At 36.0% G+C, this 18,999-nt stretch overlaps 1 protein-coding gene across 2 annotated transcripts; it reads right to left on the bottom strand.

The window, feature by feature from the left end:
• Positions 1 to 2,048: 2,048 nt before the first annotated feature.
• SELENON (selenoprotein N) lies at positions 2,049 to 18,299 on the bottom strand. Of its 2 annotated transcripts, none has more exons than XM_053713743.1 (2): positions 18,259 to 18,299; positions 2,049 to 7,543 (listed from the first exon to the last, which is right to left on the bottom strand). In XM_053713743.1, exon 2 carries the CDS (start codon positions 7,539 to 7,541, stop codon positions 5,847 to 5,849), a length of 1,695 nt encoding a protein of 564 aa, XP_053569718.1. In that variant the 5' UTR covers positions 7,542 to 7,543; positions 18,259 to 18,299; the 3' UTR covers positions 2,049 to 5,846. The 2 variants fall into 2 exon arrangements, with proteins under 2 accessions (XP_053569718.1, XP_053569717.1); XM_053713742.1 differs by having other exon boundaries at positions 18,194 to 18,275.
• Between the last annotated feature and the right edge of the window lie 700 nt (positions 18,300 to 18,999).

Here is an 18,999-nt window from a genome sequence, read left to right as displayed (position 1 = left end):
TGACGCTAAATTTATATGGGAAAACATAGACCCGCCATCATAATAATCAAACACAGACACATAAGCCCCACAAACACGATGTTCACCAACAGATTTGGAGGTCGCCCTGCCCCTGGCCCGGAGACCTGGAGAGACCTGGAAGATTTTTGACTTTGTTCAATTGATGTTAAGGTTAAGTTAAGGAGAGAGAGAGATTAATACGGACTTATATACAATGTTGATCTACCATGAAGTATAAGGTAATGTTGTCTATATGCGGTGCTAATTAATTGCAGAGCATTAAATTTGTTAGTTGTTTAGATTATTTCAATTTATCACTGAACAGTGTAATTAGGCATAAAGTAAAGTATCTCATAATATCATAGTTGTTTCATTACAACATTAAAGCTTGAAATACGTATCCTGAGTGCCTGCTTTAAAGTTTTCACTAATGAGGATGTGGCTGTTTTGCCATCTATATGAGAAGAGTGATTTATAGGTATAGATATATATTTTACAAAAAAATATTCAGCTATATATCATATATGGGTAGAGGAAGATAGCGTGGTTGCGATATCCAAAGTCCTAAAGTTAATCATTTACAATGTTAATTAATAGGAAAAAGTACTGCCCCCCCCCCCCAACAGCATTTTCAGGCACTGAGCGGCAATTATGCTATTTCTGTCTGTCATCTGCTACTTTTATAACAAATTGATTTGGCTAATGCACTTTGTGCATGAATCTTAGTTGAAAAAGATATTTCAGGCTTAGATGGTGGGTTTGACACATTATTTTTTCACACCTGTATAAAATTAACTACTTAAATGGATAGTAAACCCAAAATAAAACTATGCATATCTTAAAACATTATATCACGTTTTTTAAATAAGCAAATAACATCCATCAGCTAATCTTTACATTTTACCTGTAAATTGCTGTTGAAATAATCGATTCTGCCAAACCCATCTTTTTTTCGAATTATATTGACAAATTGCCGAGTTCTACCTAGGTAGAACAGTAATGATGTCCCGCATGCGCATTAGCAACCTCTTTAGACAACGCATGCACATAGCTCACTCCTCCACAGTCAGCCGCCGCGTCATTAAGCCCTTGCCGGTGTAGTGTCGAAATCTGCGACCCGACAGAATGTGCGACTGTGACGTCACCACATTCCTCAGCGCACAGGTGACTGGTTGCTAGAGACACCTCCTTCGTCACGGTCGCACATTCCGTCGGGTCGCCTGACTCGCACTACTGTCACTAAGCGACCTACGCATTGAAGGCATCTGAGTGCTCACATTGATCCGGGTGGGAAAATTATACAAGCAAAGGAGCATTGTGCTCTTTAATTCTCCTAAAGCAACTTACAATCTCTAACGCACTACACCGGAGGCAGAGTGAAGATGTTGCTTGTGTATGAGGATGACATAAAGATCTATTGTCTCTGCAAAAGCCTCATTCTCGCCATCTTCATCACACTCATTTTCTGTATATTTTATTTACACCCTTCCCTATCTTCAGCTTCTATTGGGCAGCCCTCAATATTAGATATTTCTATTTGAATCTCTGGGTTCACGTCCTCCGTCTCTACTACACACATCTACTTTCTCGTGTCGCCTTCTGCTCTTGCACGCAGTCACCAGGCAGCTCTCTGTGCGATAGGTCTTTATGCTCTAAAGGGGGTAATCAAACATGGCATGGTGTCAGTTACTTCTCCATTGCGCATCCAAATGCCCATAATTAAGAATACGCATGTGAACAACTGCTTCATTAACATTCAAATCCATGCATCGGCTCTGTCGCACGATTGGCTAAAAGATTTCTATGTAAGAGCAGTGAACCCAGCCCTCTGTTAGGGGCGGTCTCAGGAGCCGTGTTACACAGAAATGAGAATATAAATGTTATAATTATGTAAGTTTTGTTACTAAGAACAAGTACGTTTTTTTTAAAAGTGTATGAGTTGAACTTTCTGATTGTGTATTTTTTATTTCTGGAAAAATGCAAAGAGTTCTAACCCTTTAAGCAATAATAATTTCTTGTACATTACATTTCTTAAAAAAACAAGACAATTTGTTTCAAAATACAGTCCTTTAATAGTAAATAAATCCAGAATACTGTCAGTTATAGAACATACAAAAAAAAAAGGATTTAACTGTTACTACAATTCATAAAAAAAGAAAAAATATTTCAGTGCGGAGAGAATGGAATTACTTTTTCCCCTCTAAAATTACAACTGTCAAACTCCGGTTTAATCTGGTAATAAAACTTTAAGATTAGACCATCAAAAAGACATTGTATTAAGGAAAGTCAAAATAATGTCACCTGTCTGGTACAGTACAAAATACGACAACTATAAACTACTTATAAAAAAAGGTTTGTTAATACACAAAATAAAATACTGTGCCAGAATTGTATTGTCCTTAAAATAAACGAGAAATAAAAACGTACATGGGAACAAAAATGTAGAAAAAAAGAGGGAATCATAAATGCACTGCCTGTATGTTGGACATAACAGATACAGATTTATGCATTAAAAACATTGTTCTAGAGATAGGGAAATACATTATATATATATGTGGATATGAAACCCAAACTTTGTTTCATGATTTAGGTAAAACATACAAATTTAAACACATTTCCAGTTTACTTCTATTATCAAATTTGCTTCATTCTCATTGGTATTATTTGTTGAAGGAGCAGCAATGCACTACTGGTTGCAAACTGAACACCTGGGGTGAGCCAATGACAATAGGCATATATGTCAAATGTGCTGAACAAAAATTGGGCTGACTCCTAAGCATACATTCCTGCTTTTCAAATAAAGACAGCAAAAGAACAAAGAATTTTGATAAAAGTATTTAGGTAATAATTATATTTACTAATCTATAAATCTATGCAGAAGAGATTTTACACATTAGTGAACGTGTACAGTGGTGATACAACAAGATATTTCTATTAAATATACAAGAACTGTCCAACTTAAAATTTAGGGGCCATAATCGGATGCCCCACTTCCTCATCCACTAACACCGCACTTACAACTCCTTATTTCTGCAACTGCTTATTCAAATCCTATCAGGCTGATCTATCGAATGTGTTGTTTCCAAATCTGTGTCACTTATTTGTTTTAAAATCCTCTTAAAAATGTGCTTATATTGAATGACAGTTTTGGTTTTCAGAAAAGTAAAATTTAAAGAAAAATAAATAAATTATAGACCAGGAAGTAAATGAAAATTCTAGTGTGACTTTAACAAAAAAAGGTTTAGCTAAGCCTGGAATATACAGTCATAAAAGTGATTCATATATTTCATAGAAAAATAAAATCACGTAATATAGTGGATGGGATTAAATTATTTTTTCTATCTCCTAAATTACAATTATCATAAAACTCAAGTTTAACCTGTTAAAGGAACTTTAAGGTTAGACTGTCAAAAAGACATGTACTTAGGAAATACAAAATAATCTCTTCCCACTGTACAGTACCATACAAAATATATAATCCACATAAAAATACTGTTTCTATACAAAAATGTAAATACTGTGCTGTGTTGTCAATATATGTAACCTATACAGTAAATAGGCAGATCTTTAACTACCACTAAGTCCATATGGGAAGTATATCTGCTAGAGAGAAAGACCAAACAGGGGATGTATCACTCTAAAGGGTGCCCCCTACTGTGAAATCTCAGAAAAACTAAACAGTGCAGTCATCTCCCATTGGTCCAGTCTCAAAACATTTTTTTTCTTTTTAGGTGCAGTTCTAAAATACCTTTGTCTAAAGAAGAGCATATAGAAATGATTCTCCTGGTCAAATCAGAACATTACAAGGTTGCAACAGAATAATCTAGTCAAAATTAAAATTTCATCATTCAGATAGAGCATGAAATTTTAAGAAACTTTCTAATTTACTCCTATTCATTTTTCTTCGTTCTCTTGCTATCTTTATTTGAATGTAAGCTTAGTAGCCAGCCCATTTTTGGTTCAGCACATGGGTAGGACTTGCCGATTGGTGGCTACATTTAGACACCAATCAGAAAGTGCTACCCAGGTTCTGAACCAAAAATGGGTTGGCTCCTATGCTTGCAATCTTGCTTTTCCAAATAAAGATACCAAGAGAACGAAGAAGATTTGATAAAAGATGTAAATTAGAAAGTTGCTGCTCTATATGAATCATGAAAGTTTAATTTTGACTTTAACAGGAGGCACAGTTCTAGCAGTCACATCACACATAATACCATTCTCCCTATGTATGGGAGCTTCTAACCTGTACTGTCAGCACTGGCTTCTAAAGAAAGTTGCAATATATTGTGTAGCAATAAATGGCAACGCTCTCTCAATCAAGAGGTTCTTCATGCCCATCAAAAGAAAATCACAAAAAAAAAACCCAACTAAATAATCTCTGCACTACTAAAATACTTTAAAACAGTACAAAAGTATGTAAATCTAGTACACTTCCTAGATGTTGAGATGTTTCCTTCCAGTGAGACAGACCTCACCATCTCTTATGTAATTGTACTATTCAGTAAAATTATGAAGCTCTCTCTACACTAAGCAAAAACAAAATCTCTAGTGAATATGGACATTATTATTATATAGATTTGCCATTTGTGTGCACGTAAATGCTAACAGATTACAATTAAAACACAACCAAATTAGACACCTTATTCTATTGTAATATAAAGGTACATGAACACTTTGAGAATGTAATATACAATGTTTAATTAACCATAGTAAAACAAAATTTGCCCTTAATCTTCCATTATTTATGTTGACCCCTTTCCCTGTCATTTTAAAAGTTATGGGTTTTCCAACTACCGTGAGCATCGAAAGATCATCCTACAGATTTCACAAGCCAGCACTGCCAGAGCTTATTTATATCCACTCCTAACTGACCTCAGCAGGAGAAACTTTAAAAAGGGAGCTACAAACAGATTAGATTGTTTCAGGGCTTACTCCTACAAATAAGGCAGTTGGTTGAGGGTTTGGATACTGAAAAAAAGCAACAAGGTGTGAACTCATTCACAAAGTTTGCTCAGTGGGTATGTTAATTAATACAAAAAAGTCTTGTAATTTAAATCTGTTTATTGTTTTTTTTAAATTGACATTAAAGGGACATGAAACCCCCCAAAAAAATATATCATATAAAGCATAAAATTTTAAACACATTTTCCATTTACTTCTATTATCTTATTTGCTTTGTTTTCTTGGTATCTTTTGTTGGAAAGCATATCTAGGTAGGCTCAGGAGTTGAGTTAGCTGTTGATTGGTGGTTGCATATAGATACCTCTTATCATTGGTTTATTGATGCTAGCTTCCTGTAGCGCATTGGTGCTCCTTCATAAAAGGATACCAAGGGAATGAAGCACACTTGACAATAGTAGTAAATTAGAAAGTTGTTTAAATGTATATGATCTATATAAATCATGAAAAAGCATTTTTGGGTTTCATGTCCCTTTAAAGACAATTTATATATGTATCAACAATTAAACAATGCACACAAATACATTTTGTAACACAGCCATCAAAATCTGCATTTATTTGAAGTACAGGGACATAACCAGTGAAAAGCCTCTTGAGGTCATGTATCTATCTCCTTTGCAGTGGCTAATTAAGGTCAGATATAATGAGCTCTTGTACTGACAAAGTAATGATTATGTAGAATGTTGAAGGGATCTGAAAACTGAAAAATACACTTCATTCTACAAGGGTCAGTGTAAAAAAAAACCTCACAACTTAAAATTACAGGAAAAGCTGGCAAACACGATGAAAGAACATTTTTCTTTACTATGCATAATTAAACAACTTACATGAAATTACATTTTGAGTTGTGTCCCTTTAAATGTTTTTACTACATTTTCAAATGACATCTAGTGTTGTAAATAAGGCTTTGCTTTCTCTAAACCTTCTTTCAGAAATTTTACGTAAGTAGAAGTAGATAAATCCTCCAATCCCTCAGAAAAGCTAAACATGCTGGTGTCTACTTCTTCTGGCTTCAAGGAAGTAATATCCAGAAAATAGTTGGCATTAATATGGTGGACTACTGTTCCATTGGGAAGACAAATCATCATCTCTACAGGAAAGTTATAGTTTTCCAAGTGAAGTGAAGCAAACGTTGCGTATGCTTCGTTTTCCTTATTTTTTTGCAGTTCTTCTAGTTCTTTCACTAGTGACCAGCTACTAACAAAGCTCTCATTGAGCAAAGCAAGAACGGGCAAACTCTCCAGGACCGTCTCCCGGAGAGTTCGCCCCGAACCTCAGCAGGACTGATCATCTAAAGCACCCCAAAGTAATACAGAGTGCACAAGTTTCTTTTCAGCAAACGCTCTGTCAAATGCTTGTGTGAAAGGAAGGTATGGTACCTTCTTAAATGGGTACATAGTAACTTCAAGCTTATCAACAGCTTGTTCCAAGCTTATTTCAGATTGCCAGCTGATATCCTCAAAGACAAATTCTATTGGTTCTCCTTCAGAATCTCTACTGTCAATGACATTCCCATTCTCATCATAAATCACAGAGGGGATAGATGGTCCTGCAGACTCTATTTCCATTTGAGGCAAATAACCAATGTCAACTTCCATGTTGCTACTTTCACTTGCCCCATACAACCATTCCATGTCAACATTTAGGGAATGGTTGTTAGGCACATACAGCTTGAAGTATCGTACATGGGAAGCATCTTTTGAAATTACAATATGGCCAGTAAACTGACCAGGAGAGAACCAGAATGGAAAATTTGGAGGTTCATTTAACTGGAACTCTGCATGAATCCGGAAGACAATATCATAGTAAAAATCACTCATTGCCCTGATACAAGCCACAGAACCCTGTGGAGCAAATCTTGTTTTTATAAATGGGTGAGGGTGAAACATAGAAAGGAGTTTATGAATTACCACTTCTTTGCCTTTCGGTGCTGGAGGATAGACCCTGTTATTTGGAAGATAACCTGTAAAGATATTTAATTCACTAGGGATTATCCACCAAGGATCACCAAGATTGAATTTGTTTTTAGGAGGAAGGAAAGCTTTAAACTGTCTAGCAAAAAACACATTGATTGGCATAGCAGCAGTTGTCCAGTTTCTCAGCCCTGAGAGAGCACTGTGGGTAATACCTAAAAATCCATCTTTACTTTTGGTCATTGTTTCCATAAGCAGAGGCTGAAACTTTGCAACCACAGACATGGTCTCTCCATTTGGATCAAGAGCTTCTTCCTCTTCATATTCAGATGTCGGGACTACTCCAGTCAACTTCTCTGCTATAGGTTTAAATTCTTCAGGACTTATGTACATATCTTTGTTGGTATCTAGTGAAGAAAACAGAAATAGTCCTTCGGTGCCCAAAGATCTCAATGCTCCTTCATGAAGTTTCACTATTTCATTATCTCGGTACAACTTTACTCCAAGCAGCAAAGCAATGGACAATAAAGTGACGACTACTCTTCTAAAGTATTTGTAGCAAATGGAGCTGCTCTTTTCTGTCTTGCTTTCCTCTTTAGCCACTTTTTCCTGGGATGTGGCATTGTGGCTATTTGTTTCTTTTTTCCTTTTTCGAAGATCAGTTGACATATCTTTAAAAAAAAAAATATATAGATAAATGGATACAAAGATTAGAATATGTGCTTCAAAATGCTATTTACCACAAACAATAATTAAATTGGAAATGTAACAGATTAATGCATAAGGTGTTTATACACACACTGTATGGACAGACAATATATAGACAGATAACATATACAATGTGCTAACCACTCAACTGAAAAATTTCCTTTTCAAATACATCCCTCTATTTGGAGCACCAACACCTCATTTTATTCCATATGCTTCTAAGTCGGTTAGGTAATTGGCATTAGTGCGGTAATCAGTTGAGAGCACAGGGGACAAAAAATCACTTATTTCAATAGGAACAATAAACATGTTTCATGTAGGGCATTCAGCAGTTTAGAAAGTAGAGGATGCTGGGAAACGTCATCTGAACTCCCTGCATCATCTGCACTGAAAAAGTTAAAACTGATATATATACACACACACACATACATACATATACATATATATACACACATACATACACACACACAGTTTTTTGGGGGAAGAAATGGTGCCGGTACTCTCTGATAGGCATGGCCATTCGGACGTTTCGTTAGCAACCAAATCTTTCTTCGTTCTCCTGCTATCCAGGTGCTGAACAAAAAATGGGCCGACTTCTAAGCATACATTCCTGTTTTTTTCAAATAAAGATAGCAAGAGAACGAAGAAAAATGTATATTTAGAAACGCAAAGCATACAGGGAGTTGTAGTTTGCCCGCTTCCTTGTAGGCAAAGAGACAGCAGCCTGGGAGGGGAAATGTATAGAAATTATTGGTGACCATGAGAGCTGCTAACCTAAAGGGCGAGTAGTGTAATGCCCGCAGTAAACCTACAGTGATCAGGACCGTCTTTAATATTGATTGGACCCTAGGTAAACATTTTCTTGCCCCCCCCCCCATGCAATTTCGCTCTCTACCCCAATAGCATAAGGCATATATGTGCAGCCACCAATCAGCAGCTCCTGAGCCTTTCTCAAGCACCATCACTCTTCCTTGCTTTGGATAATGTGCTATGCCAGTTTTAATTGCTATCTATTTATTTATTTTTAACAGTCAAGATTGGTTTAGACTAGAGAATAATTAATCAGGACAGGAGTGTGGTAGGCAGGCAGACTTATTGTCAAAACACACACACATAGTAGTATAGTATAGATGTAGACGATATATACATTGATGTACTTTTATAGTATCAGGTTTATAAACTAGCAAAACAGAACTACCTCATTGTTAGAACTAAAAAATGTAATATGTAATTTCTGTAGAATCTGTATTCAGTATTTAATATTAAAATTCAAACTTCACAATTCACTGCCTCTTACTGTTTGCCTTTCAAATTACCACGGTTGCATATCTCTTACAATGAAATCCTTGCCACATTAAACTCTTCACATCTCTGATACATGATGGAAATTAAATGCCATCTGACTGGGAGAAAGAACAATTTATACACCTCAAGGCTGACAAGCACAGGTCCATCTGTGAAAAATGAGGGCAGGTAAAAATCCTAAACAATTTAATATGCTCTACTATAACGCAATTTATTCAAATGTGTCTATGGAAAGTTCTTCGCTTCATAAATCATTTTTTTCACATTCAGTCTTACTGTGCATAAAGGTTTTAAATAATGGAATGGGAGGCAGAGAACAGTCTGCACTCTGCTCACAAGCAATGCTTCCTACCTTGACTTCTAAACATCCCTCAGACCATCAACGGCACAAAACGGCTGTGTGAAGAGCATTGCTATCTCTTGTCTGCCACTGGAGTCAGGTACTCCTCCCTCAGACCATCAAACCCTCAAAACGGGCGGCGGACACTGCAAGGGCCAGTCACTGACACCTTGTAGATCCCTTACGGCGTTGATAGTCTGAGGGAGTAGTACCTGGGTCCAGTGGCAGACAAGAGATAGCAATGCTTCTACACAGCGGATAATGGGAGTAGTTGCAGCAGGGGGAGGGGGGGGGGGGGCAAACCGCCGGAGATTGCTGAATGTCATTACTGTCAATGGGGGAACCATTTTGGGAAAACTATTTGCGGGCTCAAGGCACAGCTGCTTGCCTGAGAGTGATGGGTAATGAAATAATATCTGTGCCTTTTTAACTCCATCATGTGCAGTAGTTCATTGAAGGGATTGCTCTTGCTGTCCTTTGAAGAAGTGCCGGTACGGCATGCAGAGGTGCCGGTAGAAAAAAAAGCTATGTGTGTGTGTGTGTGTGTATATATATATGCATATATACAAACACACACACATATACATATATATATATATACACACACATACATATACATACAAACACACACACATATATATATATATATATATATATATATATATATATATATATATATATATATATACACACACACATATATATATATATATATATATATATATATATATATATATATATATATATATACACACATACACACACACATATATACATACACACACAAAAACAGTGGATAAAAATAGAAACTGATTAACTTTCCACAATAGGGTTATACATAAGTAGATTACTAGAATTTTAAACAAAATATTTTACCATCAGTGCAAGCAGAACAGAATTCTAATGTGGCCCCTCATTTGAAAAGGTTGGACACCTCAGGTATACAACATACATACCAACATGATAAGTAAGTGATGCATTAAAGTGAATGTAAATTTTGATGCTAAAGTGCCCGGTTTTTAAAAATTTTATTAAAAACAGGGGCACATTAATTCATCAAAATTTACATTTCACTCGTGCTGTGAAAAAAAAAAAAACTTACCTTTTAATCTTGACAGCAGCTCCAGCTTCCTCCACCCGTTGCAAAGCCTCTTCCTGGGTCTAAAATGAGGAATCCGGCTTCCTCCAATCACAGTGTTGAATCAGACACTGATTCCCCAGGGGAGGAAGCCGTGATTGGAGGATGACCTATCCATCATTTCTGACATCAGAAATGGCTTGCGACGACCGGAGGAAGCTGGAGCTGCTGTCAAGTTAAAAAGGTAAGTTTTTTTTTCACAACAGGAGTGAAATGTAAATTTTGATGAATTAAAAAGTGCCCCTGTTTTTAATCGAATTTTTAAAAACCGGGCACTTTAGCTTCAAAAATTACATTCACTTTAAGGGCTAGATTACATGTGGAACGCTAATTTATCACATGCCCATAAACAGACAAATTTGCCTGTTTAGAGGCATGCACTAAATAACCAGCCATTACAATGGACTGGTTATTGCTACAGCGAGTTTGCGGCATTAATTAGCGCTCAGAAAATTGATCAGATCTCAGGTTAATTTTTCAAAAGTGCCCCAATTGGTCCCACAAATTTAAGAGTCTTGTAGTTTGTTTTTTGGTTTTTTTAAAGCAGCATTTTTTTTTATTTTTTAAAGCAACTGCACAAAGCTGATGTATGTGGGGTGTTAGAAAAAAAAGGAACTGAAAAGCGACCAATGGGGAGCTGTGTTTTATCAGTAAATATACATGCTTACATACATATACATTTATTTATGTGTTAATATGTGTATATACACATAAAACATAATTTATGTAAGAACTTACCTGATAAATTCATTTCTTTCATATTAGCAAGAGTCCATGAGCTAGTGACGTATGGGATATACATTCCTACCAGGAGGGGCAAAGTTTCCCAAACCTTAAAATGCCTATAAATAAATACACCCCTCACCACACCCACAATTCAGTTTAACGAATAGCCAAGAAGTGGGGTGATAAAAAAAGGAGCGAAAGCATCAAAAAAAATAAGGAATTGGAATAATTGTGCTTTATACAAAAAATCATAACCACCACAAAAAAGGGTGGGCCTCATGGACTCTTGCTAATATGAAAGAAATGAATTTATCAGGTAAGTTCTTACATAAATTATGTTTTCTTTCATGTAATTAGCAAGAGTCCATGAGCTAGTAACGTATGGGATAATAAATACCCAAGATGTGGAACTTCCATGCAAGAGTCACTAGAGAGGGAGGGATAAAATAAAGACAGCCAATTCCGCTGAAAAATTAATCCACTACCCAAATCAAAAAAGTTTCAATTTTTATAATGAAAAAAACTGAAAATATAAGCAGAAGAATCAAACTGAAACAGCTGCCTGAAGTACCATTCTACCAAAACTGCTTCTAAAGAAGAGAAAACATCAAAATGGTAGAACATAGTAAAAGTATGCAAAGAAGACCAAGTCATTGCTTTGCAAATCTAATCAACAGAAGCTTCATTCTTAAAAAGCCCAGGAAATAGAAACTTACCTAGTAGAATGAGCCATAATCCTCCGAGGCGGGAATCCACCCGACTCCAAATAAGCATGATGAATCAAAAGTTTAAGCAAGATGCCAAATAAATGGCAGAAGCCTTTTGACCTTCCTAACACCAGAAAGGATAACAAATAGACTAGAAGACTATCTGAAATCTGAATAGCTTCAGCATAAGATTTCAAAACTCTTACCATATCCAAAGAATGTAAGAATCTTACCAAAGAAGTCTTAGTAAAAGACAATAATTCCTCCCTAATGTTGATAGAAATCACAACTTTAAGTAAAAATTGAAATGAGGATAGCAAAAACCACCTTATCCTGATGAAAAAAATCAGAAAAAGGAGACTCACAAGAAAGAACAGATAATTAGAAATTGTTCTAGCTGAAGAGATGTCTAAAAAGAACAATACTTTCCATGAAAGTAAATAATGTCTAGAGAAAACATATGCTCAAATAGAAGAGCCTGTAAAGCCTTTAGAACCAAATTAAAACTCCAAGGAGGAGAAATTGGCTTAATGACAGGTTTGATAAGAACCAAAGCCTGAACAAAATAATGAATTACAGGAAGGAACACTGCCTTACCCTGATGAAAAATCAGAAAAGGAGATCCACAAGAAAGAGCAGAAAACTCAGAAACTCTTCGAGCAGAAGAGATAACCAAACGGAACAATACTTTCCAAGAAAGTAATTTTAATGACCAGAGAACGCAAAAGTTAAAACGGAGGAGCCTGTAAAGCCCTCAGTACCAAATTGAGACTCCAAGGAGGAGATATTGACTTAATGACAGGCTTGATACAAACCAAAGCCTGCACAAAACAATGAATATCAGAATGAATAGCAATCTTTCTGTGAAAAAGAACAGAAAGAGTAGAGATTTGTCCTTTCAAATAACTTGCAGACAAAACCAACCTGAAAAATTGTAAAATTCTAGGAATTCTAAAAGAATGCCAAAAGAATTTATGAGAAGAACACCAAGAAATGAAAGTCTTCCAAACTCGATAATAAATCTTTCTAGAGACAGATTTACAAACCTGTAACCTGAGTCAGAGAACCTCTATGACTAAGAATCAAACGTTCAATCTCCATATCTTCAAATTAAATGATTTGAGATCCTGATGGAAAAATGGGCCTTGAGATAAAAGGACTGGTCTTAACGGAAATGTCCAAGGTTGGCAACTGGCCATCCGAATGAGATCCGCATACCAAAACCTGTGAGGCCATGCTGGAACCACCAGCAGTACAAACAAACGCTCCATTAGGATTTTGAAGAACTAGAGGCGGAAGATATAGACAGAATGATAATTCCATGGAAGTGTCAAAGCATACGCTACTTCCGCCTGAGGATCCCCGGACCTGAAATAGGCCCCTGGGAAATTCCTTGTTAAGACGAGAGGCCAACAGATCTATTTCTGGAAGCCCTCACATCTGAAAAATTGAAAAACATATCTGGGTAAAGACCATTCTCCCGGATGTAAAGCTTGATTAACAGAGATAATCCGCTTCCCAAACGTCTATACCTGGGAAAAGGACCCCAGAATTTAGATAGGAGCTGGATTTAGCCCAAGCAAATATCCGAGATACTTTGTCACAGTCTAAAGACTGATAGTCACACCCTGATGATTGACATACACCACAGATGTGATAATGTCTGAAAAAAACAATAAACGTCTCTTCTTCAAAAGAAACTAACTGAAGAACTCTGGGAATGCACGGAGTTCCAAAATATCAAATGGTAATCTCGCCTCCTGAGATTTCCAAACCCCTTGTGCTGACAGAGAACCTCAGACAGCCTCCCAACCTAAAAGACTCGCATCTATAGAGATCATGGTCCAGGTTGAAAGAATCGAAGAGACCTGTAGAACTAAATGATGGTGATCTTAACCACCGAATCAAAGATAGATAAACATAGAATTCGAAGATTTAAAAAGTGAAATCCTAGAATCCCTGCACCATTATGCAGCATAAAAAACTGGAAAGGTTTACTATGAAAATGAGCAAAGGAAAATGAATCCAATGCTGCAGCCATAAGACCTAAATTTCCATGCATGTATAGCAACTGAAGGAAATAATAGAGACTGAAGGTACCGACAGAAGGAACCCAATAAGAAAAAAATCACTTATCTGTTAGAGACAAAGATAGTGACACAATCTATCTGGAAACCTAAAAAAGGTGACCCTTGTGTGAGGAATCAAGAGCTTTTGATAAAAGGATCCTCTAACCATGTCTTGAAAAAACAAAATTGAATCATATGAGATTCCGTAGTCTCAGAAAAATAAAAATAATCTGAATGAAAACAGAAATGAAGATATGCATCTATTGTATCTACTGAAAACAAATAATGCTATCACTGACCAAAAAAAAGTCAGAATAGTTGAATAAAACCCCAGAACCCAGATCCTAAAAATGGAACTGGAATAAATACCCCAGAAGATTCCAGATCTGAGCAGCGCTTGATCCTCAACAGGTGATCAACCGCACTTCAACATTACCCAAAATATATGGGACTGAAAACACCTTAAGGAAAGTGTTAGCCTTACTGGAATAGCTGGAATATAATAGAGAGAAAAAGACTTCTCACAGACGGTTTTACTTCAAATTTTATTTGTACCCAAAATGTAAGAATTTTGGACCGAATAGAACCAAAAAAAAACAAAAAACTTCTAAATAAAAACATGTTACTTGGGTAAGAATTTAGAATTTTGTTCTTTAGTAAGAACAACCAAACTAAAATAAGCTTAAAGTTTTAGTCTAAGAACTTAATCTTGAAGCCCAGAGTAACAGTTAAGAATTGAATCCAATATGAATCAAATAATTGATTATCTTGGAAAAAAAGAAATAAGGATTTTTTAGAAATCACAAAATTTCTTCTAGCTAAAAACAGCTAAAGACATAGATTAAACCTCATTTGTGAAAATATTCAATAAAAATGAAGAAACAAATACAATTATTAGCATGTTAATCCAGTTAAGGGACCAGAACACACCGGACTTGCATAAACAAAAATGCAAGACAACAAGACAAATGCAACAGCACCCAGTCTGAACCTCAAATGAGCAGTAGACTTTGTCCCTTAACAATGCTAAATAATACATAATCTGATACTTGATCTTTAAAGTAAACAGAAAAAGGAGAAAAGCAACATCATCCAAATAAATTACAGGTCCAAGAAAAGTACCTGAAAATAAAAAAAATTCCTTAAAAAGGATACAACCATTTAAAAAGAAAATAAATACTATTTTGCTATAGAAACAATAGCATAATTTAGCAGGAGTAGAGATAGCCCCATTAAATTGGAGAACCCTCAAAATTGAATTTAACTGCCGGTAAAGAATATAATTTAAAACCTTTGAAGAAAATTGTCAGCCTATTCCATTCCCTAGTATGAAGGAATGGAAAAAAACCTCTGAAGACACAGAAGATAAAATAAGCAGAAATAAAATGTTAGCTAGTTTTGAAAGAACTAGTTACCTCAATATCCAAAATAATCAACACCTTTTCAACAAAAAAATAAATGTACTCTAATAAAAAATAAAAAAGTAGATTTGTTAGTGTCAATATCTGATGAAGAAAAGTTCTGAAAGAGAAAAAACATCATCAGAGAAGGATAATTCATTATGTTGTTGGTCATTTGAAACTTCATAAGAAAGAAGTTTGAAAAAGACCTAAAAATTTTTTAATAGAAGGCGCAAAGTCAGACAAAGCCTTAACCTAGAATCAGAAAAATATTCTTATAAATTTTCTAAGTATATCTTGTACATAAGATGTAAAAAGAAAAGCAATACATAAAGCATAAATACTAATGGATTCTGCATGTAAAAGTTTATCATGATAACTTATTACAAACCATAGCTAAAGATAAAGATTCATAATATTTAAAATAAATGAACTTAGCTTTGGTAGGACTTCTTAGTCAACAGGAATCCCTCAGTATGTTCTGATCCAGGAATAATTTATGGAAAATCTTGCAATATGTAATAGGAAAAAAAAACAAAACAACAACATATAAAGCAAAATTATCAAATTCCTTAAATGACAGTTTCAGGAATGGGGAAAAATGCAAAACAAACAAGCCTCTAGCAAACAGAAGCAACCAAAAAGTGAGACTTAAATAATGTGAAAAAAAGTGGCGCCAAGTATGACGCCCACATTTTTTGGCGCCAAGTATGACGCCCACATTTTTTGGCGCCAAGCATCTTTTGGCGCCAAGAATGACGCCCACACTTTTTGGCGCAAAAAACGTCTGTAACACACATTCGTCAAAAATGACGCAACCACGTGTAAACTTCCGGCGTCAACTATGGCGCCGGAAATGACAAAATTTTGCGCCAAAAAAGTTCGCGCCAAGAATGACGCAGAAAATTCAAGCATTTTCTGCCCCTGCGAGCCTAACAGCCCGCAAGGAAAAAAGTCAATTAGAAAATTTCTTTAAGGTAAGAAAAAATATTTTATTCATATGCATTTTCCCAAATAATGAAACTGACAGTCTGAAAGAAGGAACACTGATTATCCTGAATCATGGCAAATATAAGTTTAAAGACATATATTTAGAACTTTACGTATAAAGTGCCCAACCATAGCTTAGAGTGTCACAAAAAATAAGACTTACTTACCCCAGGACACTCATCTACATATAGCCAAACCAGTACTGAAACGAGAATCAGTAGAGGTAATGGTATATAAGAGTATATCGTCGATCTGAAAAAGGAGGTAAGAGATGAATCTCTACGACCGATAACAGAGAACCTATGAAATAGATCCCGTAGAAGGAGACCATTGAATTCAAATAGGCAATACTCTCTTCACATCCCTCTGACATTCACTGCACTCTGAGAGGAAAACCGGGCTCCAGCCTGCTGTGAAGCGCATATCAACGTAGAATCTAGCACAAACTTACTTCACCACCTCCACGGGAGGCAAAGTTTGTAAAACTGAATTGTGGGTGTGGTGAGGGGTGTATTTATAGGCATTTTAAGGTTTGGGAAACTTTGCCCCTCCTGGTAGGATTGTATATCCCATACGTCACTAGCTCATGGACTCTTGCTAATTACATGAAAGAAATATATATGTATATATTCATTTACATATATTTAAGATCTGCTGCCCATCGCTACATGGCCCATTGGAGCATATGGAAGCACACTTTCGTAAGCGCAAAGCTTCTGTGCAATATGAACGCAAGGTCGCATTCGCATTGCACCCAATTTGTAACAACAGTGCACATTTTTGTGCACTGGTATTACTAAGTGGAGCGCAAATATAGTTTTCACAAAAGTGATATTTTGCGCTCCCACTTGTAATTTAGCCCTAAATGTTTAAGGATCTTTTTAACAAGACATATACAATAACATTATTTTGTATCCATAAAATAGCAAACCCTGTTTAGATTATAGATAAATTATTTCAGCTTTTTCCCCTCCCTGTAGATGCGCTTTCTTGTCTATAGAGCAATTTACAACTTCTGTTGCTAACCTTTTTATGTGCTGCATCCAATGAATGTTAACAATGGAACAGAGGGAAATCAAATTGAGTGACCTTTAAGTTCAGAGGGGTTAGTGCCTCCTAGGAATAAAATGGATCAATAACACAAGCAGCAATTTGAATGGCTGAGCTGGAAGCATTTGAAACAACTGTTTAACAAATCAATACTTTTGTAAATATATCAAATGTAGTGTGTGTGTGTATATATATATTATTTAAAGGGCCAGTAAACCTAGCAAAGACAGGTATACCCCGCTAATACAGCGGGTTAGAGCCCGGACCCCCGCTGTAAAGTGAAAACCACCTTAAAGTGAAACAAGGCAGTTTTAGCTTTCTTTTCACTTGCCAGTGCGTTTAAAGACTTGAAAACATATATAAAATATATACAGTATTACACACACAAATCTGACACAGCCTGTGTGTATTTAGGAGCCAGAAGCACATTGATTGTAGGAACCAACAAGTGTGTTTCTATATAGATCCAGAAAAAAATATTAGCCAAAATAAAAATTCTATAAGCAATAAACATGCAAACAACATCAGGCTATTTCCGTGTAAACAATATTACAATAAATTATATACAATACTTATTTTATATGTGATGCTTTATGGTTCCACATACTGAGCTCCAGTGACATCCCTGAGCCTGGTACACACCAAGGCTCCCACCATGTGAGGCATAAGTAGGCACTCAGTACCCCTTATAGCTGGCATATACTGGCACAGAATCCACAGATGTAAAGCACATACCAAGATATACCCTAAACCTTATCTGCTTCCTCTTCATGAAAATGTAACATCATGTGCAACCCGAAGCCTAACAGAAACCGTCATCATTTTAAATACATATATGTTTAACCCCAAAACAAAAGTCACACAAGTATAGATGTCCAGACTCAGTACCTTATTGCCAGGCACGCAGCGGTGCCAGCTGACCACACCTGGAACAGACACAAAGAGCCACTCACCTCTCAGCCACTAGCAGAGCTCTCTGTAGCCTTAACACAGGCCTCTTCCATCTGCCGCATTCAGGGGGGGGGAGCTCTATCTTAATGCAAATAAATAGCCTTGAAAGCAATTCTGCCTAATATAACTCAAGAGAATATTTTAGCATTATGAATTTGTTTACAAGTCGCTGAGTTAAAAGAATAAATGTAAAGAATACAAACTGTAACCCCCCCTGATAAGGACCATAATGGTATGGCTGTAGGAGGGCAATGAATGCGTTCCACTGACCCGTTTTTGCAAATTAACCTCTTCAGCACCGGGCTACACCATCCTGCAGTGGGAAGTTTGCACGTAGAGGGTCCCAGCTGCTGTGCTGCAAATTTCTCTAAGATCAAATAAAAATATGATAAATTATCACAGTTCTAATCATATATATTAGATGTCGATGGTTCATTAAAAAATAATAATGTTAAATACATTTTTATACTAATGTTTTAATCAATAAAATAATGTCTGCTAGGAATAGTACAAAATATATACACTTTTTAATGCCAGGTACTAAATTATTGTTGTTATTATTATTACTAGCATTTGTAAGTAGTAGTAGTAGTATAATATTTATTTATTTGTAAACTAGAGTTTATTTTACAGTCTGCTACGGTTTGGTACAACCAAATTCTTCACACAAATCATCTTCATTCACAGCATCTCCTTCAGTATTGAGCAGATTGATGGAAGATCCAACTTCCTCCAATCGTTGT

The sequence above is a fragment of the Bombina bombina genome, chromosome 5, assembly GCF_027579735.1.
Source record: "Bombina bombina isolate aBomBom1 chromosome 5, aBomBom1.pri, whole genome shotgun sequence".
In the NCBI taxonomy this organism is placed as follows: Eukaryota; Metazoa; Chordata; class Amphibia; order Anura; family Bombinatoridae; genus Bombina; species Bombina bombina.
This window is presented reverse-complemented; position numbering and strand designations above follow the sequence as displayed.